At 46.8% G+C, this 26601-nt stretch overlaps 1 protein-coding gene across 1 annotated transcript in view; it reads right to left on the bottom strand.

Moving 5' to 3' along the window:
• Positions 1-26601, bottom strand: part of LOC114771770 (SH3 and multiple ankyrin repeat domains protein 3-like) — a gene marked incomplete at its 3' end in the record, with an annotated part of 77767 nt that overhangs the window by 31458 nt on the left and 19708 nt on the right. The window contains exons 3-4 of the mRNA XM_028965118.1: positions 14049-14252; positions 10747-10818 (exon numbers count right to left, since the gene is read on the bottom strand). Coding sequence (XP_028820951.1) covers positions 10747-10818; positions 14049-14252 — 276 coding nt within the window. The remainder of the gene's footprint in view (positions 1-10746; positions 10819-14048; positions 14253-26601) is intronic.

The raw sequence follows: 26601 nt of genomic DNA, 5'->3' as shown, positions 1-26601 counted from the left end.
CTGAGAAACATTTTGTGCACATGAAGCGAAATTGGGCTGCATTGCTGTGGTCTAAGCAGCCATGGCTGTTACTGTACGGACGAAAAAGGGCCAATCTAATATTTTGGGAGGCTACTGAACATGTTTTAAGCTGAAAAGCGGCTTCGTCTGGCAACACTGTACATAACTATATAACTATATATAACAGTAACATAAATATACCAATGTTGATCACAGCACCAGCTACTGGTATATCTGTCTGTAGGTGTTACTGTGGATGTGTGCGTGCGTATGTTTGATTGTCACTCTGAGTCGGCATCCACTATAAAAAGCTGGCGGCCATCTTGACCAACGTGAGCTCATCGTTGTTTCCATTGCTGCAATCCTTGTTTCCCGATTGACCAAGCCTCACATGCCCCTTTACCATGCATGTTTCAGGCTCGAACATCGATGCTGCCAACAGACCGCCTGCCCCTTGACCATGCATGTTTCACACTTGGACCTTGATGCTGCAAACACACCGCCTGCCCCTTGACCATGCATATTTAAAGCTTGGACCTCGATGCTGCCAACAGACCGCCTTCCCCTTGACCATGCATGTTTGGCAATCAGACTTCGATGCTGCAAACACACCGCCTGCCCCTTGACCATGCATGTTTGGCGGTCGGACCTCGATGCTGCAAACACACCACCTGCCCCTTGACCATGCATGTTTGCCCCCTTCTTCTCCTCATGCACCACGAGAACCATTGACTTTGATTATTCACCGCGTGTCACTCTTCCCACTGTGGAGCGAACCCCTGAACTCTACCCACTCCCTACTCTCACTGAACATCTCCATCCTGCTGCTCCCAACTAATGAAAGAACTTGGGCTTGGACCTCAATGTTGCTGCTGACATGCTGACATGTCCGCAGTTGTGCCTCCTGAGCCAGGACCTGACATTTAGCAAATTACCCTAAAAGCTTCTCTACCTTTCTGTTTATTAAGAGAACATACTTCTCTTAATGAATACACACCGTGGTACTACACACATACACACACAGCATCGGGGTTAGTGGGTGACAGGCCCTTAATAAAATTCACATTAACCTCCCCTCGCGCTACCGCTGCGCGTCTGAGCGCCATAATGAAACGTCGGCCAGGCGGCTCTGATTTGCAGAATGTGACAGATGGCTGCAGCTTTCATGCTTTAAATTATGTGCCACAGCGCCACTTCATTAAGTGATGGCAGGCTTCAATTTCATGTTTTAGAATGCATGCGTTCTCATGAACTCGTGTTTTTTTTATGCGCACCATTCTGACCCGGAGCCAGGAACATTCGTACTGTTCAAAATGTTGGGAACATCTCCTGTCCTCAGGAGATCTTCCATGTCCAGCAGAGCATGTCGAAGGCCTGAATTGCAGAGGCAACTGAAAAAAGTCACAACCAGAAATCAGTTGCTGCCCATTGTGATGGCAACCCAAGGACCTGCTGGTGGACTACAAGGGTACGGAAAGCAGTCAGGATAAAGGAGGAAACCGTAATCAGAAGGTTGCCGGTTTGAATCCCGAGCCGCCCCTGAGCACCGTACCCACACACTGCTCCCCGGGCGCCTGTCATGGCTGCCCACTGCTCACTAAGGTTGATGGGTTAAATGCAGGTGACACTTTGTGTGCCTGTGCTGTGCTGTGAAACACTGCCTGTGCAGTCTGTGCTGCAGTGTTTCACATTGACAATCACTTCACTTTCACTCATTCAAAATCTGCTGATGCACAGTCTGCATCCAAGCCTCTGATTGGACAAATATGCCCTTACGGATCCAATCAGAGTGTCTTGCCAAAAAAGCAAATCTAATCGATAGAGACAGGGAGTCAGGAGGTGAACTGAACTTCATCAGTCATTCTGCATGCAGACCCATGACGTCCATCGCGGAAAGCGAGCGGAAAGTGGCAAGCTGCACAGCAATGTGCGATCACACGGCAACCAAGAGACCTAGACCTACATTTACCAGATACCAGGAGGAATTAAGTAAAGATAATTTCCTTTTTTTTTTTAACTGTGATAGTTGGCAGATACATTTGAAGTTTCAGCACAAAACCGTATGAAAATGGTTTTCCCTAATTCTCCACAAGCAAATTGTCCCAAAATGTCAAAACTGCCCAACCTGGCAACACCAGTGGGGAGCCCATGAGCAAAGCCGAACATGTCTTGTCTCATAACACCGTAATTACTGAAGCATCCAATGTTCTTGCATGATTCATCAGTGGTCCACTGGATGCAGACAGTCCTTCAGGATATGTGTGTGTGTGTGTGTGTGTGTGTGTGTCTATGCGTAACCATAGCACGGCTTCATTCACTAGACTCATATTCAGTAGTGACAAATCCTCAGAGGCTGTGTGACTCATTATAATAAAACACAATGATGACAGATCTAAACATCACACACCAGTGTGTCCAGCCCCTGATTCATAGCCTGCGTGTGTGTCATAGCTCTATGAATCATGGCTCTACGTTTAACTAAATGAATCAATGGATCATGGCATGTTCCGGTTCCTTATCTAAATCTGTCATGATGCGGACATTTCCCCATACTCTGGACTGGTATTTAATGTCGGCCTTGTCTTGTGTTTCCTAATGGTTTCCTTCTATTTGTTTTATTGTAAATGTATTCTATCCCAAGGTTCCAACTCTAAGTCAGACTTAAAATTCCCTGACTTTTCCTGACTTTCCCTGTCCAAAAAGCTGAACTTCCATGACCTACGTATAAATAAATAAATAGAATATCGGCAGCTTGGCATGTTGAATGGATGAAACCGAAACCTCGACTCCATCTCCCACATCCTCTACATGCATGTTTTAATTTAGTGCTTCAGGCGAGACAGTCCTTAAATTCTTCTTTTTACAAGCCAAATATCTTGAAATGTATACTTGCCTGTCATGTTTGGTAAGTTAGCAAGTGTAAGGACGCATGTCAACATCGCAAAGACACTCGCTGGGAACCAAGACGCATGAGTACACGTCACTACTACTGTAATATATGCTATTAACAAAATTCCCTGATTATTCCCTGACTTTGCCCTGCCTGACTTTGCCCTGCTTGGACTCCACTAGACCTTCTGAAGGTTTCTGATGCAGGATTTGATACTATATACTACAAATTATATATATATATATATATATATATATATATATATATAGAGAGAGAGAGAGAGAGAGAGAGAGAGAGAGAGAGAGAGAGAGAGAGAGAGAGAGAGAGAGAGAGTTGGTCAGTAATACTCTTTAGGTAGGTTGTTCACATTAAGTAACACCCCACAAAACACCAACTTCAACAATTCTTCTCTTACATCTGCCCCCACGGACAGGTACCACCCACTATAACATGGTCACATGTTCATATGCGTTTATCCAGGAGCTGCAACAGGGACCACATATACAGCAGGTGAAAACAGTTGATGGACAATCTACGAGGCGGCTTTTGATTGGCTAGATATGTCTGTCAAGCTAAATGATTATATAACAGACATCTATCTGAGCCTTTAGTAGAATTCTGTCAAGCGCCAGTAACCCTTTACATTACTCAGGTAGCATCTATCCAGGACGCTGCTATCAAAGCAAAAGAAATTATATATCAGATCATAAATGTCACTTTTTACGACCGTTTCAACAATAAACCAGTCACAGGATTCAAAGGCAAATAAAATACAGGATGCAATTACGCCAACAAACCCAAAATGAGCAATTTCTCAGACTCACACACCAATGTCTTCTTTGTGATTCAGCACCACGCTTTACCCCTGCTGCCTTTTTGGGTGGGGAGCCTTGTTGTCATGGTAACCAGTGAGCAACCCATCCTTCACCACCCTGTTTCACACACTGTCACTTCGGTGTTCGCAATCTGTCTCACGCAGACATACACGCAGCTGCAAACATCCACACACACACACACACACACACACACACACACACACACACACACACACACACACACACACACACCAGATGCATCGAGGTCCAAGGTTTTCTGTAGTAAACCTCACGGCCACAATCAGCTCTGAATCTACTGACGTCCCCACAAACCTGGATGGCTTGGACGTTTGGACAGTGGGACGTGCCACGTTTCTCTTCATGTACCTGCCTCACTTCTCACACTGCTGACCGTATCTGACCAGTATACATATTATACAATGATCCACGTGCACAGATCTCAAGAATGAAAAGCAGGGGACAAGCAGGGTCTGCAGGGGTCCAGTTTACAGCACGCAGTGGCGTCTGCATCACTGGTCCGCCAGCAATCACTGTCTATTCAGTTCTACACATGAACTGATCACATCTACAGCAAATATGTTCCAAAATCATGCTCTGTACACACATCCACAAACACACACACATGTATATGTCCTGATGTAGATGGTGAATGAGCGGAATGCCTGGACTCATCAGATAAGAGGCAGGGCTACAGAAAGAGAAGAGCTGAGTCAGACACTGTCACATGCATGCGTGTGTGTGTGTGTGTGCGTGTGTGTGTGTGTGTGTGTCACAGGGATAGACAGAAACAGGCCTTTCAGGAGGGCAGCTGACTGTAAATGTAATTGCTGTAGCGGGTGGAGCAGCAGGTGACTCCGCCTGGCTCTGCTTCCATTCAGCTATTCTCCTGTTGAATAAATACCTAACAATGGTGCTGAAGCTCACAGAAAAAACACTCATATGCTCACTGTTGCCAGATTGGGCATTTCTGAGTTCAATGTTTCAGGAAAATAATTGTTTGATAAGAGTAGTTATTAAGGAACAGTTGTGGCAGGTAAGTACTTGTCATTGTGTAGTTTTAGCAGTTTATTGTGTATTCTTGGTGTATTTTTGGACAATCGAGATCTTAAAACAATCAGGTCTCTGGCAACAGGGAGTTTAAATAATCCATGATGAGGCAGCAGGGTGTGTGAGAGTTTTTCAATCAGGGCTGGGTAGGTAATTAGTTCCTCCTTTTTAGCATACAGATAACTAGCAAGCAGCCAGTTCCTGTTCCAATCTGTTAATGTGGCTATGGTGCATTGCTCAGTGGCACCATGGCGGATCGGGATTAGAACCAGCAACCTTCTGATTTTGGGGCTGCTTCCTTAACCACTAGGCCACCACTGCCTGGCTGTTGGCTGTTAGCCCCTAAAATTCTGGAGGTGTGTATATTCGGGGTATATTCTGGCGGAGTGTATATTCGGAATATATTCTGGCGGCGTGTTTATTCCGGGTATATTCTGGAGTCGTGTATATTCGGAGTATAGTCTTGAGGCATGTATATATGCGGGGTATATTCTGGAGTTGTGTATATTCGGAGTATATTCTGGAGGCATGTATATATGGGGTAAATTCTGCCATTGTGTATATTTGGAGTATATTCTGAAGGCGTGTATATTCGGAGTATATTCTTGAGGCGTGTAAATTCAGGGTATATTCTGGAGGCGTGTATATTCAGAGTATATCCTGTCGGTGTGTAAATTCAGGGTATGTTATGGAGGTGTGTATATTCAGGGTATATTCTGGCGCTGTATATATTCGGGGTATATTCTGGCACCGTGTATATTCGGGGTACATTCTGGAGGCGTGTATATTTGGGGTATATTCTGGAGTCGTGTATATTCTAAGTATATTCTGGAGTCGTGTATATTCAGGGTATATTCTGGAGTCGTGTATATTCGGAGTATATTTTGGAGTCATGTATATTCAGGGTATATTCTGGAGGCTTGTGTATTCAGGGTATATTCTGGAGTCGGGTATATTCGGAGTATATTATGGAGGCATGTATATATGTGGGGTATATTCTGGAGTCGTGTATATTCGGAGTATATTCTGGAGGCATGTATATTCGGAGTATATTCTGGCACCGTGTATATTCGGAGTATATTCTGGAGGCGTGTATATTCGGGGTATATTCTGGAGGCGTGTATATTTGGAGTATATTCTGGAGGTGTGTATATTCAGAGTATATTCTGGCACCGTGTATATTTGGGGTATATTCTGGAGGCGTGTATATTCGGAGTATATTCTGGAGTTGTGTATATTAGGAGTATTTTTCTGGAGGTATGTATACATGGGGTATATTCTGGAGGCGTGTATATTCGGAGTATATTCTGGAGGCGTGTATATTCGGAGTATATTCTGGATCCTCCAGGATGTTCTGCAGGTCAGGGGGTTGACAACCACGCACTTCTGCCATGCAAATTTGCTTGTCTTGAGTCTACAATGTGACCAAATTTAACACAGCCAGCTGCCACCAACCAAGAGCCCAGCGAAGCTGAGCACAGCGGCCAGGACGGCAAGAAGAAATTAAAAAACAATGGTTCCTCCAGTACCCATGGTCCAGGATCCAGCATCGGCACTCATTGCACCACAAGGACCTTCCACGTCTTGAGTACAGACCGATAAAAGGGTGAGAGGTCTACCGAGACAGTCTCCAGTAGGTCAATGAAGCCGATGAAGCCCTTCCATATAAGGTCCTGATCCACCAAGGTGCCACTGAGGTCCCCTTGATGAAGGTACTGCTCCCCGGGTGCCTGTCATGGTGCCCACTGCTCACCAAGGGTGAGGGTTTAATACAGAGGACACATTTCACCATGTCACCGTGTGCTGCAGTGTCTCACCATGACAATCACTTCATCTGTGTAAACTGAAATTGTAACTTTTGGGGACAGACACGCCCCCAGCATTGTTCCCTTAATTTGACCAGCATACAGCTGACTTGACAGAGGACAGGCTCTTGAGGGAGAGAGAGGGAGATGGAGGGAGAGAAAGAGAGATAGAGGGAGGGATAGAGTGACATGGAGGAGGAGAAATACAGATGGAGAGATGGAGCGATAGAGAGATGGAGAGAACCTAATTAGACCCTTATGCTGTGAGGATCCTAATCCTGCAGTTTAGTCCTGACTGCTGCTGAGCACAGAGAGGATTAACAAGGAGTTAAATAACGTTATCCTGCAGCTCACACACTTACTGTCAATTACACACACACACACACACACACACACACACAGACCCAACGCACCAATGAACATTTCTGACATGCATTCATATAACATATTACATATCCACATCATACACACACAGAATCCTGAATGTGTGTCTGGAGAAGAGTGTGACGTCCCCTGCAGCTCGCTGGAAAAGACACCCTTTTCATGATCGCCCATTTATTTCCCTTTTGCCATCCTGCTGAGAATCAGGCCATCTGTCCATTAGAATTGGAATAAAAATCATCTCCCGTGTACGGGATAATGGTGGACACAGCTATGAACCCTGGGAAATCCAAAAAGGTAACGTCTGGAAGGTCCTAGTCTGCTGATGCAAACATGTTCTACCCCAAGAACACTCAGAAACACGAACCTTGAACACAGGGAGGCCACCGCTTCATCTAACCTGGGGACCATCGTGAAGACCCCGGCATTCCTGAAAATGGGTGACCCCACCACACCGATCCCTGCAACTTTTATATTCATGTCCTCATAAACGACGGGACGGGTGGACTGCTACTCCAGAGTCAACCATGCAGCTGGAAATGTGTGCGTGTGTGTGTGTGTATTCTAAGGTTTTATCTTTATTAGAAGTCATTAGACTAGTTGTGTTTAGGATTCGTGTGACGTCCACTTTCAACGTTCCAGCTAAAGTTTCAGAATAACGGCCCATCGCGATGACACACACACACACACACACAGAGGGTGATCTGATGTTGGGATGAGCGCATGAAGGAGAACCTCCCGTACACACACACACACACACACACCTCCTGCAGTAGTATGCAGCTGCAGGACACACGCATTACCATGCTGGTGAGGTTTCAGCGAGGCCGGAATACCTGACTGTTGCTTTTCGACTTGTTCTTGGCGGCGCCCCGGCGTCTCTGCTGCTCCCTCCTGCCCAGCGAAGCCCCCATCTCACCTCAGCAACATGCTCCGCCTCCCCTCTCCCGTCCTCCTCAACGCCGGCGTCTCCTCAGAGTTACGTGCAGCACGCATACACACACACACACACACACACACAGACACGCAACGATGGGGCGAAGCTGCAGGACGCCGCAGCCACATGGAGAAAGAGAGTGAGGGAGCGAGCGAGCAGGAGGCGGGGAGGAGGGAGTGAACGAGGGAGGATGAAGGAGAGGATGAGGAGGGAGAGACTGTTGTAAGGCAGAGATTGAGACGGGAGACGTGCTCTCACGCCGCCATTGGCTCGTCACTCTTCTCCTCACACGCCGCCATCATCCAGTCACCCAACACACCGGTCCCCCTTCACCTTCTCATTCATTCATTCACTCACGCGGCCGCATGAAAACACAACGAAATGCCAGTGGACAAAAAGGGGGCGGGGCCGGAGAGGCTGCTGGCGTAACCTGTGATTGGACGTGGAGCGATACCTGGTCGTGATTGGCTGGTAGTTTTCCCTCTCTTCTGAGCCGTGAGCTCAGACTCACTCACATCATCCATTTTCTGCTATCTGATGGTGTGTGTGTGTGTGTGTGTGTGTGTGTGTGTGTGTGTAGAACATTTATCAGATAGGAGTCATTCCACATGCAGCCGCCTCCAGGCCACGAAACAGCTGGGATTCCAGAGTCAGACGGAGGTCCTACACCTGATCAAAAATATGGTGACACACACACGCTGATAAATTACTTTCATATTTTACACATATGTGCCTCTGTTAGCACCTCTGTGGGCCAGTTGTTTAGTGAATCTCTCCTGTCTTTAGCCGTGTGTGTGTATGTGTGTGTGTATGTGTGTGTTAGAAGCCGATGGAAAAGTCTGTTTGAATAAATAGGGCATGACTAAGTGCCCTTCCTGAACCCGACTCTCTATCTGTGGTGCCCTGAGGGAGACGGAGGCAGTCAGTGCTGACGTGATGCCATATTCACCCTCTTCCTGCACACTCCATGTGTGTGTGTGTGTGTGTGCGTGTGCGTGTGTTGGGGCTCCATGTGCATTTGTCCACATGCATACTTCATGTGTGTGTGCAACCCATTCACATTTGGAAAAGCAGGAGACTTTGTGTGTGTGTGTGTGAGAGAGAGAGAGAAAGAGAGATGGCATTCAGATAACTAATGCTGATCAGGTGCACTAATTGGACACAAACACACTTTCCCTCAGAAGTGCACACACACACACAGACACACACATCTGTACATCATGCATGTATATGTGTGTGTGCGTGTATATTTATGTGTATCTATATATGATGTATGTATGTGTGTTTTTGACAGAGGGATTGACAGGATGTGTGTGTGTGTGTGTGTGTGTGTGTGTGTGTGTGTGTGTGTGTGTGTGCGGTCTCTATAACAAGTTCTCAGTAGTGACTTGAGGAGGTCGGTAGGCGAAATGAACATAAAAATGAAGGACAGCATGTCGATAGTTTAACCGGATTACTCCGAGACCCGGGGAGAGCGTTTCTCCCTCCCTCCCCGCCCGACGCCACCATCACGCCCTCCAAGGCGCTGAAGCTGCAGGCAGCTTCTGGAAGGAACCTGACAGAACGTCACCCAGTGGAGCACAACAGCCTTTACAGTCCTGATGGTTTCTGACAAGGCCTCTGTGTTTCACACCCATCAGCCCAGCTTCCCGGCACGTGAGGAAAATCAATAAATAACCACAGGGTTTTCTTTAATTATTATATCAAAATGTTAAAAATTCGACTCTATTTCTCTACTCTACTCCATTATATCATAGCAAGCTGTGAATGCCCTGGTAGTCTCATGGAACCTGAAAAGATCCAGAACATTTTACTAGAGCTGGACATTCTGAAACGGCCTGATGAAATGACTGTAATGTCCACCCAGCATAATCTGTAGCCATCGCTGGCCCGATTACACAGCCTGTGAGTACTCATGAAGTCCACTGTTCACCGTAGCAAGTCTTTCAAACCCTCACAGACAGTAGGGGTCCAGCAGGTAAGTACCATCTTCATGACACTGAAGATGACATTTATGACTCTGCAGACCAGCAGAGGTTCCCACTTGGCAGGTTTTCGCTTCTTGGCGCGTTCCCTGGTGGTTTTCAGTCGAGAAAAAGCAGAGCGGCTCTGGGACGATGCCCGTTTTTTAAATGCCACAAGTGCCAAGCTAAGACTGAGGTCTCCTCAAGCCTGGCCCACTCATTTTCTAGTAACGGACCTGAAGGAGCCCCCCTCCCCAAACCTGAAGGAGGACCATGTGACCTCCATGTGACCATGTTGCTTCAACGCTGCTGCCTCGCTCACCCTGTAAACTCACGTGGGACTGTGGGACTAACCACCTCCACTGATAATAATGCACCGTTGAAGGTGTCGTGGTCCTCTGGAGGACCTACTTACATTTTCATAACCTTCTCATCCAGACAGGGCATCGCTCAATCTGACACACCCACATCAACAGACACAGGGTAAGTCATCAAGGAAGAATCTTCAGCAGGCTGCCTTTCAATGATGCTGCGGCATCCAATCCCATGAGGATCCTGCAGATTCTACCAAAGACTACATTTTCATGGATGACTGTATGCATTCTTGTTCTTAAAGCACCTACAATCCTGCGTACACGCACAAGAGAGGGACCTTTCTGATGTTCTCCTCTAGTTTCTGAAGGGACCAGCATGGATGGCATTATCATATACCAAAAAGGTTTTCAAAGCCAGTTGGAACAAACCATAGAAAACCAACAAGATTGTGTGAAAGCCACAGTCTGAGAAGCCAGGAAAAAAAAATCACACCTAAAATGCCCACCAGACCACACGCTCACCAACCAACATAATCAAGACCATCAGAAGATGCTGAGACGTGGCATCCTACCTTGGTGTGTAGCTTGGAGAGCTGCTTGTCCTCCAGGTGGCTCTGTGTGTAGACCCTCCGCTTGTAGCGAAACTGCGGTGGGAAGGCAAGAGGCAAATATGAACCAATCAGAACTCATTAGAGTGTGGTGGGTGTGGTCTGTGCTGCTATAACCCTGATTAACAGTTCTAGAATGCAATTGTGAATTAAAATGATTATTTGTCACATGGGACACACCACAGCACCCAGTGCACACAGAGAAATGTGTCCTCTGTATTTAACCATCCCCCTTAGTGAGCAGCGAGCAGCCATGACAGGCGCCCGGAGAGCAGTGTGTTGGGATGGTGCCTTCATCAAGGGGACCTCAGTGGCACCTTGGCGGCTTGGGATTCGAACCGGCGACCTTCTGATTACGAGTCAGCTTCCTTAACCGCTAGGCCAGGGGTGTGTGTATGTTGTCCTGTGGGAAAATGTCTCCTAGACTGTTGGATCCTCCTACTAACGTGTGATTGGGTGCTACCATTACAAAGCATAGGTCACCACACCCACGAAGCTGTTGAGGCAGTTTGCTTTTCTTTTTCTAACATAAACTGCAACGTTTTCTCCCTGCATGCTGATGTGCTGGTGAACCACCCCCACCCCCCCCCCCCACCCTTGACTGGTACATGACCAAAAACATAATCACGGTTACCCACATGTCAGTTCAAATGAACCGCTGTAAGCAGGGCCAGGTATGGGTAACGTCCTGTCTACACACACTTCACACAGCATGCCATCAGAATGAAATGAAAAAGTGGAATGAAGTGATTGTCACACGTGATACACAGCAGCACAGCACACAGTGCACACAGTGAAATTTGTTCTCTGCATTTAACCCATCACCCTGAGTGAGCAGTGGGCAGCCATGACAGGCGCCCAGGGAGCAGTGTGTGGGGACGGTGCTTTGCTCAGTGGCACCTCAGTGGTACCTTGGCAGATCGGGATTTGAACCAGCAACCTTCTGATTATGGGGGCGCTTCCTTAACCACTAGGCCACCACTGCCCCAATGACTGCGAAGGGTCGACCCTGCGTCCCGTAATTACTGACCTCTGTGCTGTTCGGTATGTAGCGCAAACATGTCGATATATGAAGTCAGTTTGCGCTGATAAAGACTGAAATTAATGTTTTTATTATTCCAAAAACAGAACGGCATCACACAACGGCCAGCGCTGCACATCAAAACGCCGAATTACACAGGCCAGCGACAATCAGAATCAAATATTAATCCACATCAACGGTGTCATTGTCTTCCCGCCCTATACAGAGGATTTCTGTACTGACCTTTCAGCAGTCAGGTACTAACGCTTTATTCCTGGGCTCTTTTGTGCTTCGCTGTTATTGCTGCGTCCGTCGGGAATTCAGGAAAAGCTGCTCTCATCCCCATAAACACACACGATGCGACAGGGCCAGCGTGCAAAGTACCCGAAAGGTCATGAATATTCCGCTACAAAACTGTGCACACGCCGAGAGCGAGAAGAACACGCCAAAAGCTTTACACATGTGTGAAGTGGGCGGGGCCAGGAGGAGAGTCCAGTGTCAATAACAAAGCTCAAGAACATTTGGCCGACGCCCTGACCCAGAGCAACTCACAGGTTTCTGGGATGGGAGACCACTTTTCATGGATGAAATTGTTATATTTTCCATCAACATCAATACCTGATGGTGCATTTTTAAATAAGAGCGTGACTAAGGCAACCTTTCAGCCATTTCTGGCAAATCTCACTGTTGAATTAAAAAAAAGATTATTGTGAGACCAGACATTAAGGCGAATAATCTAATGATTCTTATTCTTCCTTTTTCTTTTTTTTTTGCCATTTTAAAGCGATGCTGAAATCCATCAGTAATCCTGTATGATATAATAAGCCAGGTATTACATTGTAATGCACATTACACCGCTGGTGTCTCGCCAGACTGTGATATCTGTAAAACAAACCATGACATTTTGTAATTGTCACACCTCTATGGCCCTGATAATGACGATGCATTTGATTCCATTGCTCTTGTACCATGATTACATCATGTTTCATGTTGATCAGAAGGCCTCCGCTATTTCCATCATGTATCGTCCTGAAGACGTCTGGAATGTGCCGTTTTCTAGAGACTGCAGGGACAACATCCCAATCGGCTTGAATACGTGAAAGTTCAGATCTGTGATCTGTGGGCGATTTGCTGTGTTGTTCCGTGTTAATAATGAAATAGTCAGGGGGACGTTTATGACTCTTCACATGCCTGCTTGTAACAAGCTTTCAGTTTTGTCCCCCTTTCTTGTCACATTTATGATGCCTGTGATTGAGATTAGGAGAGGAACCGGGAAAACAGAGCTCATCTCCTCTCCTCTCCTCTCCCCTCACTTCACTCCCCAACTCTCTGAAGAGCTGTGGATTTAATTGGAACAATAAATCAGCTCAAATAATACTAACTGCAGCACCATAATGACAGGAAGAGAGAGATAAAGAGTCTAGAGAACCGCGAAGGAGGGGGATGGACGGATGAGGCAGAGAAGAAAGGTATATTCCACATGTAGAGTGTAAAATGGTCTAAAACAGCCTCGCACTTGAGGATGAGCGAACGGGTCGTTAACGGAGATTAGCATGAAGTAGTCGATTCAGAAACAGGATCCAAGGAGAACCATTAGTGGTAGGTCTTTTAGATCTTGTTCTGAGTCCTAAGCGTTTATTTTTAATGTTGCTTCAAAAGTTGAATTAGAATTTTGTGGAACCAAAAAGTGAATTTTCTACCAGCCAGAAGCCATGGGCCATCCAGTTTAATTTCCCACAATTGTAATGATACCTCCTGATGCGCGCATGTGTTCCTCCAGGTTCTCCTGAATCATCTACTCCTACCCAAGGAGCCCAGAAAGCGGAGCTACAACAACAGGCCTGTATTACAGTATTGTATGCACATTTACACTATTTATGACACGTCTATTGGTGCTTGGTAGTCCAGGTCTGATCTTCATACCCGTACTATACATTACATTTTACATTTACAGCATTTATCAGACACCCTTATCCAAAGCAACTTACAATCAGTAGTTACAGGGACAGTCCCCCCTGGAGCAACTTAGGATTAAGTGTCTTGCTCAGGGACACAATGGTAGTAAGCGGGACTTGATCCCGGGTCTTCTGGTTCATAGGCGAGTGTGTTACCCCTAGGCTACTACCACCCCCTATACGAGACTTACATCATCACCAGCCCTGTTGAGTAAAGTACAGTCAAGAGAATAAACCACATTCCTTTTTGTAATGGGTGACGACGGCGCAGTGAGGAAGAAGGCTCTGACCTCCAGGTAGGGTACAGGGGTGACGGCGGGCAGTGGGTAGTCCTTCAGCGCGCGCTCCTCGTCTAGAAACTTGCCGGCTTTGCCGTTGTGGGCAGGCTGGAACAGGCCATAGTTCAGCACGTCCTTCAGGCTCTGGTTCAGCGTGTAGAGGATCCGCTGCTTCGATGACCAGATGGGAGCCTCCAGGTTAAACTTCATACATTTCTGCACACAGAGACACACAGAGAGGGCTGTGGGTTTAAGGCACTTACACCAACTGACCACTTTGTGGAGCTTGTGAGTCATGTGGGTATTTCTGTGTGCAATATGAGTGTGTGTGTGTGTGTGTGTGTGGGCCGCCAGATCCCTGACAGATAACAGACTTCTCACATCCATGAGACAACAAACGCACAAACACAAAGCAAACGCTGACTGAAACAGCACATTAGAAGAGGAACTACCAGCATGCACTGCTTTGAAGTGAGTTCTGACATGTCAGGTAACTTTCATCACTATCGAATCCCAATCTGAACAACACCAGGTCAACAGACACAACGATAAGTTCACGGGAAATATCAATTCAATATCTGCCTGATTAATAATCACATACGGACCCGGAGTTTATGATCGCTCATCACAGGTGACACTGGAGTGAAAGGGGTCATGACCCGTGTGACAGGTTAGAGTGTGATATCACAACCATGCTAGCATGACAAGGCTGGTGGTAGTAGCCTATGAACCAGAAGACCCGGGTTCGAATCCCACTTACTACCATCGTGTCCCTGAGCAAGACAGTTGCTCCAGGGAGACTGTCCCCTGTAACTACTGATTGTAAGTCACTCTGGATAAGGGCGTCTGATAAATGCTGTAAATGTAAATGTAGGTGCCCAGAGAAGAGGATGCAGAGGTGACGAGAAGTCGAGGAAGGAAGGATGCAATTGTATGACATCACGAAACCGGGGTTTAATTGTGAAGAACAGGACAGGGGAGACATCCAATGACACTGGTGAACATGGAACATAACATCAAAGAACTGACCGCAAACAGAAACAATGGGCCGGTACCACACTGACCCGAAGCCGTCTGCGCAGGACATCTGCCGCTCGTCCATCGTGAATACCGGTCCAGTCATTCATTCATTTACCATTCACCTCAGTTGTTCATCTCTTTTCTTCTCTTCTCGTCTTGACTCTACTCGACTCGACTCATCTTATCTTCCACTCGAATCATAAAGACTCAGTGTATGGACTTCCCTCCCTCCTTCATGGACTGTTTTGCATGGCCCGCCAGGGGTCGTGCCCTAAGAGGGGGGGTACTGTCATGATCCGGTCCGAAAGGAATCCGGACCGGAGTTTCACTGTTGTCCTGTGTAATGTTCCCTAATTGTTTTCACATGTGTAAATTGTATAAAGCTGCCCTGTTCGTTTCTGTTCGCTGTCAGGTCTTTGATGTTATGTTCCATGTTCACCATGTCTCCCCTGTCCTGTTCTTCACAATTAAACCCCGGTTTCGTGATGTCATGCGATTGCGTCTTTCCTTCCTCGTCTTCTTGTCACCTCTTCGTCCTCTTCTCCGTTCACCTGCCTCGTCATGCCATCATGGTTGTGACACGTGATCATCTATTAAAATGATCCAATAATTTTTAATCCAAGATGCCAGATCTCTCACACAACTCGATGCCGGGACGTGTCAGCACCTTCTTTCTCTTTTCCATTGTGACTCTATGCAGCTCTTTTGTGCAACAATTTCTTAAAATTTGTTCAAATTGCATAATTACACACAGAACATAAGTAATACAAGACCATCCAACACACACACACACACTGGTTTCAACTGGAAATAAAAAGATCCCCAGAGAGTCCGAAACTCCCTAAACACTGATTCAGGTATGATATTCAGGTACAATGCAGGAGATTAAGCAGCTCAGCTTCTCTCTCATCCAACATATACACACAAACACGAAAACTGGATTTCAAACACCATTACTGTATAAGAAGGTGCAAACCTTCTCCAAAGCTTGTGACTGTAGTGTCATGGTTAGGTAAATGAGAACCTCTCATCCAGGGGGTGTCCTCTAATACTATTAGAAGTAAAAATTAAACCTGATGAACCCACTCGTTCCTGAGTTTCTTGTGACACTCTTGGGGCAGTGGTGGCCTAGCGGTTAAGGAAGCGGCCCCATAATCAGAAGGATGCCGGTACGAATCCAGATCCACCAAAGTGCCACTGAGGTCCCCTCGATGAAGGTTCCGTCCCCACACACTGCTCCCCGGGCTACTGTCATGGCTGCCCACTGCTCACCAAGGGTGAGGGTTTAATACAGAGGACAAATTTCACCGTGTCACAGTGTGCTGTGCTGCAGTGTTTCACAATGACAATCACTTCACTTTCACATTTGTGCTAATTTGTACATTCAATCACCACACAACTGTGATGTTTTGCACATTTGGAAGCCATGACAGTCGATGGAGATCATGTTTTAGGGGAGGGGTGGGAAATTCTCTGGGTGGAAAAAGCATGAGTAACAGGAGGTAACCTTTCCCCATATGACATCATAAGGGGACAAAGTGACAAAATAAAGTGATAAAGTGAAGTGATTGTCACTTGTGATACACAACAGCACAGCACACGGTGCACACTCAGACAAGAGGAGTTGGAACAGGGACGGGTCCTCAGGCTCAGATTCCTGGGGTCCAGCAGGCTGTAAATGTTTAAACCTCCGCCGTGGAGATGACTGATCCCAACTGGAGAGGCTTGCATGAGTAAATATCACAAGCTGTCTGGCTGCCGGCTCCTCCAGACTCCCTGTCCACGAGATGTGTGTGTGTCTGTGTGTGTGTGTGTGTGTGTGCTGTACTTACACTCAGCCAGAGTGACAAGGAAGAGTGAATAGATGCTCCTGCAACAGCAGCATCAGTTCTGCTTAATGAGATCAGAGAAAAGACAGCAGATTGACTGCATAACCCCCTCACTCTCAACAGATTACTGTGTGTGTGTGAGTCTGTGTGTGTGTGCGTGAGAAAGAAAATGACATGCATATGCTCAGGTACTCATTATCCAGCCTCTGCAGAGAACCCCCCATGTGCTGCACAACTCTGAATAATAAACACACTGTATGTGTGTGTGTGTGTGTGTGTGTGTGTGTGTGTATGTGTGTGTGAGACAGTAGTAGAGCTTATTAAAGTTTTCATGAAATGAATGTCCTGGAGTCTCTTGTCTCATGAAATGAGTGGAACTGGCTGTTTATTTGGGTGTAACGGAACACACTCCTGTAATGTATTTGTATTATCTTTCACTCTTATGTTGTCACAGCCTGATTCCGATGGGGTTCCCCCGTCTCTGTGATCCGGACCGGAGTTTCGTCATTTGTTTATTTGCTGTTATTATAAATATAAATGGTTGCCTTGTTGGGTTGTTGATTGTCTACCTGTCCTGTTGTGTTGTGTATTAAATCTTTTTTTGTAGTTTGCGTCCTTTTTTCTATGTACCACCATGACATATATTGTCTTATATTCTATGGTCTTGTATGGATTATGTTTTTTTTTATTTTCTTGCTTGCTAGTTGTGTCTTGTTTTTACAGTTCTGTAAAATTCTGTTTTGTTTTGAATTGTTTTGAATATGCTTGTACAGTTTTGTATAGTATTGTATAGTTTTGAAAAGTCGGATATAGTCTTTTATCATTTTGTTTGTATAGCCTTATGTTGAATGATCTTATATATAAAGATGTATAGACTTGTACAGCCTTGCATGGTTGTGTAAAGCATTGAATAATCTTGTATAGATGTTTTTTTTTTATTTTGTATAGTGTTGTATAGTATTGAGTAGTTGTGTCTAGTTTTGTATACTTCTGTATAGTTTTGTAAAGTATTTTATAGTCGTGTATATCTTTGTATAGTTATGTACAGACTTGTATATTATTATATAGTTTTCTATCTTTTTGTGTAGTTTTGTTCAGTCTTGTCTAGTTTAATTTATTCCTGTCTAAATTTGGAAAGTCTTGTAGAGATGTGTAAATTTTACAAATGTTTTGTACAATTGTTGTACAGTCGTATAATTTTGTACAGTTGTGTACCATTTTAAATGATGTAGTACAGTCGTTGGATAGATTTGCACAGTTGCATATATATATTTTTTTGTACAGCGCCAGTCGAGTGCCACTGTTTGTATTTTTTTATTCAGTCGTTGTATAGTCTTGTACAGTCGTGTCTGTGTGTGTGCGTGTGTGTGTGTGTGTGTGTGTATATATATACATGTGTTCCAGAGAGTTTACATCTGTCCTGACCCACACCTCACATGAAATCTAATCGCTCTCATTCGCTCTCTGTGAGAAACGGAGGCAGGACAAGACGCAGGACAGGACGCAGGCGTCTGAATAATAAGGTGGAAATGCGCTAATATTAGGACGCTGATGGGTGCGGAGATGAAATATTACTGTATGAGATAAAAGAAGTAAAGATTTCTTCCAGGAATGCAGCCAGTGATAAAACAAGCAGCTGCTGCTTTGTCTGAGGGGAACATCAGCCTGCTCTTTGTTGGACGAATATGAAAGCCACCTACGTCCACCTGCTGCGGACGCTGGGACATAAATACGTGTGGTGGAGAGGTGGTGAGTGCAACACAAAAGCAAATGGGCCTTATCTTCGATTCCAGCACGGCGGTGCTGAGGACATCTCACACTGATCCAAAACCGGGGCCGCTTCCAATCTGGCTAATGCGTGTGTCAGTGGGGAGAGGCTGCAATCGCTCTCTCACACACATGCACACACACACACACACACTGAACACACCCACTTGATTATATATTTTTTTGCCATATTTTGTGGACATTTCTACTTAAATATAAAATAGCCTTATATTGAATTGTCAAATTTTTACTGAAATGTCTTAATTATTAGGTTTTCAGATTAAGACATTTCAAACACACCCACACCCCCCCTCCAGAGAGATGCATGTTTAATACAGCTGTAGTACCGCTGTAAATGCGCAGTACGGCCGCGTTACAGTCGAATCGATGGCGGCGCCTCTGGCAAGGGTACGAATGGATTTTTCTGCATCGATTCCTGTGGCCGTGTGTAAACCGGGACGCGTAGCAGCCACATCACAGCGGTGGCCCTCAGAAACAATGTCCGGTCCCCGTCACGAGAGGGAACATGAATCTGAGACTAACCTGTCACAACCCAAACTCCCTGGGCGCATTTGAATCTCTGTGGAATCCGTCCGTCTCCCTTCACCACCACATGACTGTGGCCAGACCCCTTCGACAATAATAAAAATAGCTTCCAATATTGTGCAATGACATTAGATCAAAAAAAGACTTCTGCTGACAGTGTCCAGGGTGGCAGCCAATTAAAGTTGGTTTGCACAGACATTAAGCGAATGAGGTTCCTTCTGAACGCAGACAGGGACCGACACCGCATACGCTTAAAGCTTTATCTTGCATCTCATTAGGAACCCTGAGCCCGAGACCCAGCAGCAGCGCTGTGTAATTGGCCAGCGTTGTTGAGAAACGGCTGGAGCAGAAGACCGGCAAACGCGGCGAGAGCAGCCTGCTGCGGGCTGATGGAAACCTGAAGCTCTGGAGAAAGTTCACCTGTCAGGCAGACGAATGGAGCGAAGCCGATCCCAGACAAGAGCGAACGCCCAGAAGACACAAAGCTGCTCCTGCACCTCATGGTGACTATAGATTATTCATGTGTGAATAAAGAGAATACCGATGTTAACGCAGCAGCACGCAGCAGCTCCACACTACATTCATCTCAGCGTCATTTTCCGGTTTGATCTGCTGCAGGTTGTGATTTGGCACCATCAGTTTCTCCAACCTGGCAACGGCCATCACAGAACAAACCGCCTTCATGCTCCTGCATCTCTGTGTACATCGGTTGGTGGATTAATGTGTGTGTGTGTGTGTGTGTGTGCGGCTGAAACAGCTGTGACTGCAGTGCACCCAGCCTGCATCCTAATGGTGCAGCACCACACCACCAATCATCTCCAGCCACCCAACGCTCTGCATTCCAGCCGAACGGGGCCCTGTGTGCGGTGTAAAAACGACGCTGCGACGCTGGTCAGGTTCCTCCGGAATCGCAATCCTGGGAGCGCCGCTTTAGAAAACGGCAGAACTTTTCGGGGGACCTCCGGATATTTAAATGAGAATTAGTTGCAGCATGTGCGGCAGTGTGGTAGTGTGTCAGGGTGTTTGTGCGGCACGTGCTGAAGGGTAATTGGGGTGAAGAGAAAAGACCCGCTGACCCCCACAGCCTCGGCACGTGTCGATCCTCCAATCATCAGATATTCCGAGCAGCGTGTGGTAAACAGAGGCTGTGTGTGTGTGTGTGTGTGTGTGTGTGTGTGTGTGTGTGAGGAATCCACCATGAAAATCCAGTGAAGTTTGACTGATGAGCTTTGCTTTGAAAGTGATGCAGACTGTTTGTTTGTGTCTGTGTGTGTCCCCATGCTGCTTCTTCACCCAGACTTGATCAGAACCGAGCTCCACCTGCCTGCTGTCGCCCTGGACCGAAGTGTGTCGAGCTTCTGAAGGACGTGTTTTAATGGGGGAGGAAGCTGATTGGTCCCACCACAGAGGAATGAAGCCTCTCCACCTCGCACACAACCTTCTCCCTTCATCTGACATCTGCCAGTAAACCTCCATACCACAAACTTGCAGAGAGCGTGCAGCTGGTGCTCTACAGGACAGTACTGTGGAGCCGCCTCTGGTTTCTTCACATTCTGCTAGGAAAATGAGACAACATGCAGGACGAGTTCCATACACATAAAACACAAAGAGAGCGAGTTCCTATCGATTTAACAACCTGTCGAGGCAATATCCGGAGGATCACAACCCGGTGGTTCTTCTCAGCTCCTTCATAGCAGGTTCTCCACCAGGTTCTCTGTCCTGGCGTTAACCAAAACCCACCCTACAAGACCTGCTGCCAGAATAAGGGCTTCATTATGTTTCACTTCCTTAAATGTCCCCATCATGAAAATGTGACTTTGTGAGATGATTTAACATTAATACAAGTTCCCCGAGTTGGTCTATGGTCCTGCAGCGGCTAGAAATGGCGATAATTTGGTTATTCTGCTTCACCGTTCAGAGAGCGGCAGCTCAGATGGTCGGATCTGGAATTTGTCCCCTTATGATGTCATAAAGGGAAAGGTTACCTCCCATTTCTCATGCTTTTTCAGGCCAGAGAATTTCCCGCCCTGCCCATAAGACATGATCTCCACAGACCGTCACGGCTTCCAAGCATGTTAAGCGTTGCAGTTACTCGGTGTTTGGATGTAAAAATTAGCACAAATGTATTTGTTTTTTACTTCCGTCACGCGAGACTCTGAAGAACCAGCGGGTTCATTTTATTTTTACTGGAATAATGCGACACGACTTCCTGTCTGTACCAAACATTGTGGTTGGTGGATGGTGTTGATGACGTCATTTCCGTGAATGTCCCCTCAACTTCTATAGGCCGCTCTCCTCCTTGTCCCGCCTCTCTCCTGCTCATTAGCATTTAAAAAAAAGCGGTAAAACGGTGCATCCTGGGAAATCTCTTTGTGGGACTGGATCAAAGTGGCTGTAATTCTGCACCAAGAGACGTCAGATACAGAATTAGGGGACCAACACGACCGACATAAAAGCAAAAAAAAAAATGTTATGTCAGAGGAGCTTTAAAAATGACTTTAAAAAGGGAAAATGTGAAGATACATAGTCTACCATATTTTTCTTCTGGAACGTTCACCAGTCCCACCAGTAAAATCCTCACATCTGCTCATGTGAGTCCCGGACCAGCCGACGTCCGGACACTTTGTTCCACCAGACCAGCCGCACACTGACTCACAACTACAGTTTGCACTGTTTTAAATGAACTAACAGTACGTATACTTGTGTACAGTATATAGGTTTATTGTTAATTGTTTCTACAATGAAATCATTTTATTTATTTCTATTCATATATGTTTAATGTTTTTGTCACACCACTGCTGCATGAGAAGCTTTGCACGCAAAACTTTCACTCAAATACACTCTACCTGTGTATTGGTGTCATGTGATGTGACAATTAAAGCGATTTGATTCCATTTGATTTAACTACCTGCAGTTTTGCAAGAACACACACACATTTTCCATCTTTGTGAGGACCAGTCCAGTTCTTTTCATGATCAAAGTGAAGGGAAGTGATTGTCATCGTGAGACACTGCATCACAGCACACGGTGCACATGGTGAAACGTGTCCTCTGTATTTAACCGTCACCCTTGGTGAGCAGCGGGCATCATGACAGGCGCCCGGGCAGCAGTGTGTGGCACCTTGGTGGTTCGGGATCATGCTCTACCAGGGTTCTACTCTGATGAAGGGTTCTGAGTAATTCTAGATCAGTGTGAACAGGACGTCATTGGACAGGGCTTCACTATTATGTGGCTACTGTCATGTTCTGAAGGTTTTAGTTAAGATGTGTCCACTGCAGTCCTCGGGTGTGTCAGATGACTGCGGCCATGAGGCTGAGCAAAACAACAACAATTTTAATCAGTTAACCCAGTGGCTGATGGGTAATTTCAGGAGGCAAGCGAGGTTATATGGAAACAAAAGATGTACAATTCAGCGACTGATAAAACTAAACGTCTGGAAGGGGAGAAATGGGCTCAAGTCTACACACACGCACACAGACTGACGTGAAAGGAATTCCTTCACAATATCAGCTTCAATTAAAGCTCCCATTCAGTCAGCTGACAAGGTTGAGAACACACGTCAGATTCTCCTGCTGCCGCTGCCAATCTCTCACTCTCACACACACACACACACACACACACACACACACACACACACACACACACACTCAGTCAAAAGAAGTGAGACGGTGTGGTGTGTCTGTGTTTGCTTTTCTCTTATTGTCAGTGACAAACAGGCCGACAGACACACAAAACGTCAGGGTAAATGTTAGCTGTCCCCTCCCTGTTTCCACAAATTCACTCACACATTCAGATCACAACAAGTAGTGTGTGTGTGTGTGTGTGTGTGTGTGCATACATGTGTGTTTGTGTCTCGTCACAAAACCAGGGCACCTCACAGCCAAGCAGCCATGAAATAGCCACACCTTCAAATAGAGAAAAACTAAAGGGAATTACACACACACACACACACACACACACACACACTTTTGAAATACACAATCTGATCAACTGTTGATCCGAGTGTCACATTCTGAATTGCATTCCATCCAGAGATGGTGCAGAAGTGCCTACGGCGCCTCAAACTGGGTGACCATCACTGAATAACAAAATTGTGTGTGTGTCTGTGTGTGTTTGTGTGGATATAGTCAAGTTTGCCACTTGATTGCTCACAACATATCTGCACACACACACTCCTATCTGTAATATGCTTTTCCGAATGGCTGTGCTCCAGCGTGTGGGGAGAACGAGGAGAACCCCTTCAGGTAACATGCAGTTCCGGCGCAGCCTGTTATTTGGTGATAGCAGGGTGGAGGCTGCTGTACACACCGCTCGGTGTGTGTGTGTGTGTGTGTGTCTACGTGGTCTTCCTGGGGAATGCGGAGACATTTCAACACAGAAACCTGTCATTCGGCTTCTCCAGCCATGCGAAGTGTCCGGAACCTCTTCATGGACCAGGTTCCCCACTCCTGACCCAGCCTGGCTTCTGCTACCTCTGCCACTCTCCATCTCGGAGGAGATCAGCTCGATCGCGATAATAATTTAATTTAGTTTAAAAAGGAGACACGTGGCTGCCAGATATCCCAAATCCCGGAACTCCCTGCTACAAAATCCAGGAATCCAGCAAACGAGAGCATCAGGGTTCCCACAGGTCAGGGAATATCGGGGAATTCCAGTAAAGGCCTTTTCATGCAGGGAAAGTCAGGAAATTGGATTGTTTGGGTCCCAAGTCGGGGAATTGTCAGGGAATGTGGATTTACACGTCTTTCTTCCCCCACTCTGTATTTTCTCTCCCGCTCTAAAAACGTCCAAAATTCTTTGCAAAGTCGACACGCATCCTTACACTCGCCGACATGCCAGGTAAGTGTACATTCACAGATATTCTGAGTGAAAATGAAGAATTTAAGGACTGGCTTGCCCGAAGTAGAGGATGTGAGTGATGGAGTCGAGGTTTCATTCACGTAAATGCAGTTTTGAATTCTAGCCGAATGCCTTTTTCTGCTCAGCACCCCAACGTTATGTTGGAAACTACTGCAGGCAAAACTACTACAGTAGTAGCGAGACAGTAGTCTGCAGGTGAGACAGTAGTGGCGAGATAGTAGTGTGCAGGCGAGACAGCAGTGGCGAGACAGTAGTGGTGAGATAGTAGTGTGCAGGCGAGACAGTAGTGTGCAGGCGGGACAGTAGTGGCAAGAGAGTAGTGTCCAGGCAAGACAGTAGTGTGCAGGCGGGACAGTAGTGTGCAGGCGGGACAGTAGTGTGCAGGTGGGACAGTAGTGTGCAGGCGGGACAGTAGTGGTGAGATAGTAGTGTGCAGACGAGACAGTAGTGTGCAGGCAGTAGCGTGCAGGCAGGACAGTAGTGTGCATGCAGGACAGTAGTGTGCAGACAGAACAGTAGTGTGCAGGCAGTAGTGTGCATGCAGGACAGTAGTGTGCAGACAGAACAGTAGTGTGCAGGTGAGACAGTTGTGTGCAGGCAGGAGAGTAGTGTGCAGGTAGGACAGTAGTGTGCAGGCGAGACAGTAGTGTGCAGGTGGGACAGTAGTGTGCAGGCAAGACAGTAGTGGCGAGATAGTAGTGTGCAGGCGAGACAGTAGTGGCGGGACAGTAGTGTGCAGGTGGGATAGTAGTGTGCAGGCGGGACAGTAGTGTGCAGGTGGGACAGTAGTGTGCAGGCGGGACAGTAGTGTGCAGGCGAGACAGTAGTGTGCAGGCAGGACAGTAGTGTGCAGGCAAGACAGTAGTGGCGAGATAGTAGTGTGCAGGCGAGACAGTAGTGTGCAGGCAGGACAGTAGCGTGCAGGCGAGACAGTAGTGTGCAGATGGGACAGTAGTGGCAGGACAGTAGTGTGCAGGCGGGACAGCAGTGTGCAGGTGGGACAGTAGTGTGCAGGCGGGACAGAAGTGTGCAGGTGGGACAGTAGTGTGCAGGCGAGACAGTAGTGTGCAGGCAGGACAGTAGTGTGCAGGCAAGACAGTAGTGGCGAGATAGTAGTGTGCAGGCGGGACAGTAGTGGCGGGACAGTAGTGTGCAGGTGGGACAGTAGTGTGCAGGCGGGACAGTAGTGTGCAGGTGGGACAGTAGTGGCGAGATAGTAGTGTGCAGGCGAGACAGCAGTGTGCAGGCAGTAGCGTGCAGGCAGGACAGTAGTGTGCAGGCAGGACAGTAGTGTGCAGGCGAGACAGTAGTGTGCAGGCGGGACAGTAGTGGCGGGACAGTAGTGTGCAGGTGGGACAGTAGTGTGCAGGTGGGACAGTAGTGTGCAGGCAGGACAGTAGTGTGCAGGCGAGACAGTAGTGTGCAGGCAGGACAGTAGTGTGCAGGCGAGACAGTAGTGGCGAGATAGTAGTGTGCAGGCGAGACAGTAGTGTGCAGGCAGGACAGTAGTGTGCAGGCGAGACAGTAGTGTGCAGGTGGGACAGTAGTGTGCAGGCGAGAAAGTAGTGTGCAGGTGGGACAGTAGTGTGCAGGCGAGAAAGTAGTGTGCAGGTGGGACAGTAGTGTGCAGGCGAGAAAGTAGTGTGCAGGCAGGACAGTAGTGTGCAGGCGAGACAGTAGTGTGCAGGCGAGAAAGTAGTGTGCAGGTGGGACAGTAGTGTGCAGGCGAGAAAGTAGTGTGCAGGTGGGACAGTAGTGTGCAGGTGGGACAGTAGTGTGCAGGCGGGACAATAGTGGTGAGATAGTAGTGTGCAGACGAGACAGTAGTGTGCAGGCGAGACAGTAGTGTGCATGCAGGACAGTAGTGTGCAGGCAGGACAGTAGTGTGCAGGCGAGACAGTAGTGTGCAGGTGGGACAGTAGTGTGCAGGCGAGACAGTAGTGTGCAGGCGGGACAGTAGTGTGCAGACGAGACAGTAGTGTGCAGGCAGGACAGTAGTTTGCAGGCGAGACAGTAGTGTGCAGGCGGGACAGTAGTGTGCAGACGAGATAGTAGTGTGCAGGCGAGACAGTAGTGTGCAGGCGGGACAGTAGTGTGCAGGCGGGACAGTAGTGTGCAGGCGAGACAGTAGTGTGCAGGCGAGACAGTAGTGTGCAGGCAAGATTTGTTTTTGTTTTGTTTTTGAATGTCAGAAATGTATATTTGTGAATGTGGAGATGTTATATTGGTTTCACTTGTAAAAATAAATAATTAAAATGGGTATATATTTGTTTTTTGCTAAGTTGCCTAATAATTATGCACAGTAATAGTCACCTGCACACACAGATATCCCCCTAAAATAGCTAAAAATAAAAACAAACTAAAAACTACTTCCAAAAACATTCAGCTTTGATATTAATGAGTCTTTTGGGTTCATTGAGAACATGGTTGTTGTTCAATAATAAATTTATTCCTCAAAAATACAACTTGCCTAATAATTCTGCACTCCCTGTAGATACCAAACCTTTTTTCATGTAAATGTAAAGTATTTCCTTTAATGGAAC

Source organism: Denticeps clupeoides, unplaced genomic scaffold, assembly GCF_900700375.1.
Source record: "Denticeps clupeoides unplaced genomic scaffold, fDenClu1.1, whole genome shotgun sequence".
Lineage (NCBI taxonomy): Eukaryota > Metazoa > Chordata > Actinopteri > Clupeiformes > Denticipitidae > Denticeps > Denticeps clupeoides.
The sequence above is the reverse complement of the archived record's forward strand: the minus strand, read 5'-3'. Positions and strand labels throughout refer to the sequence as shown.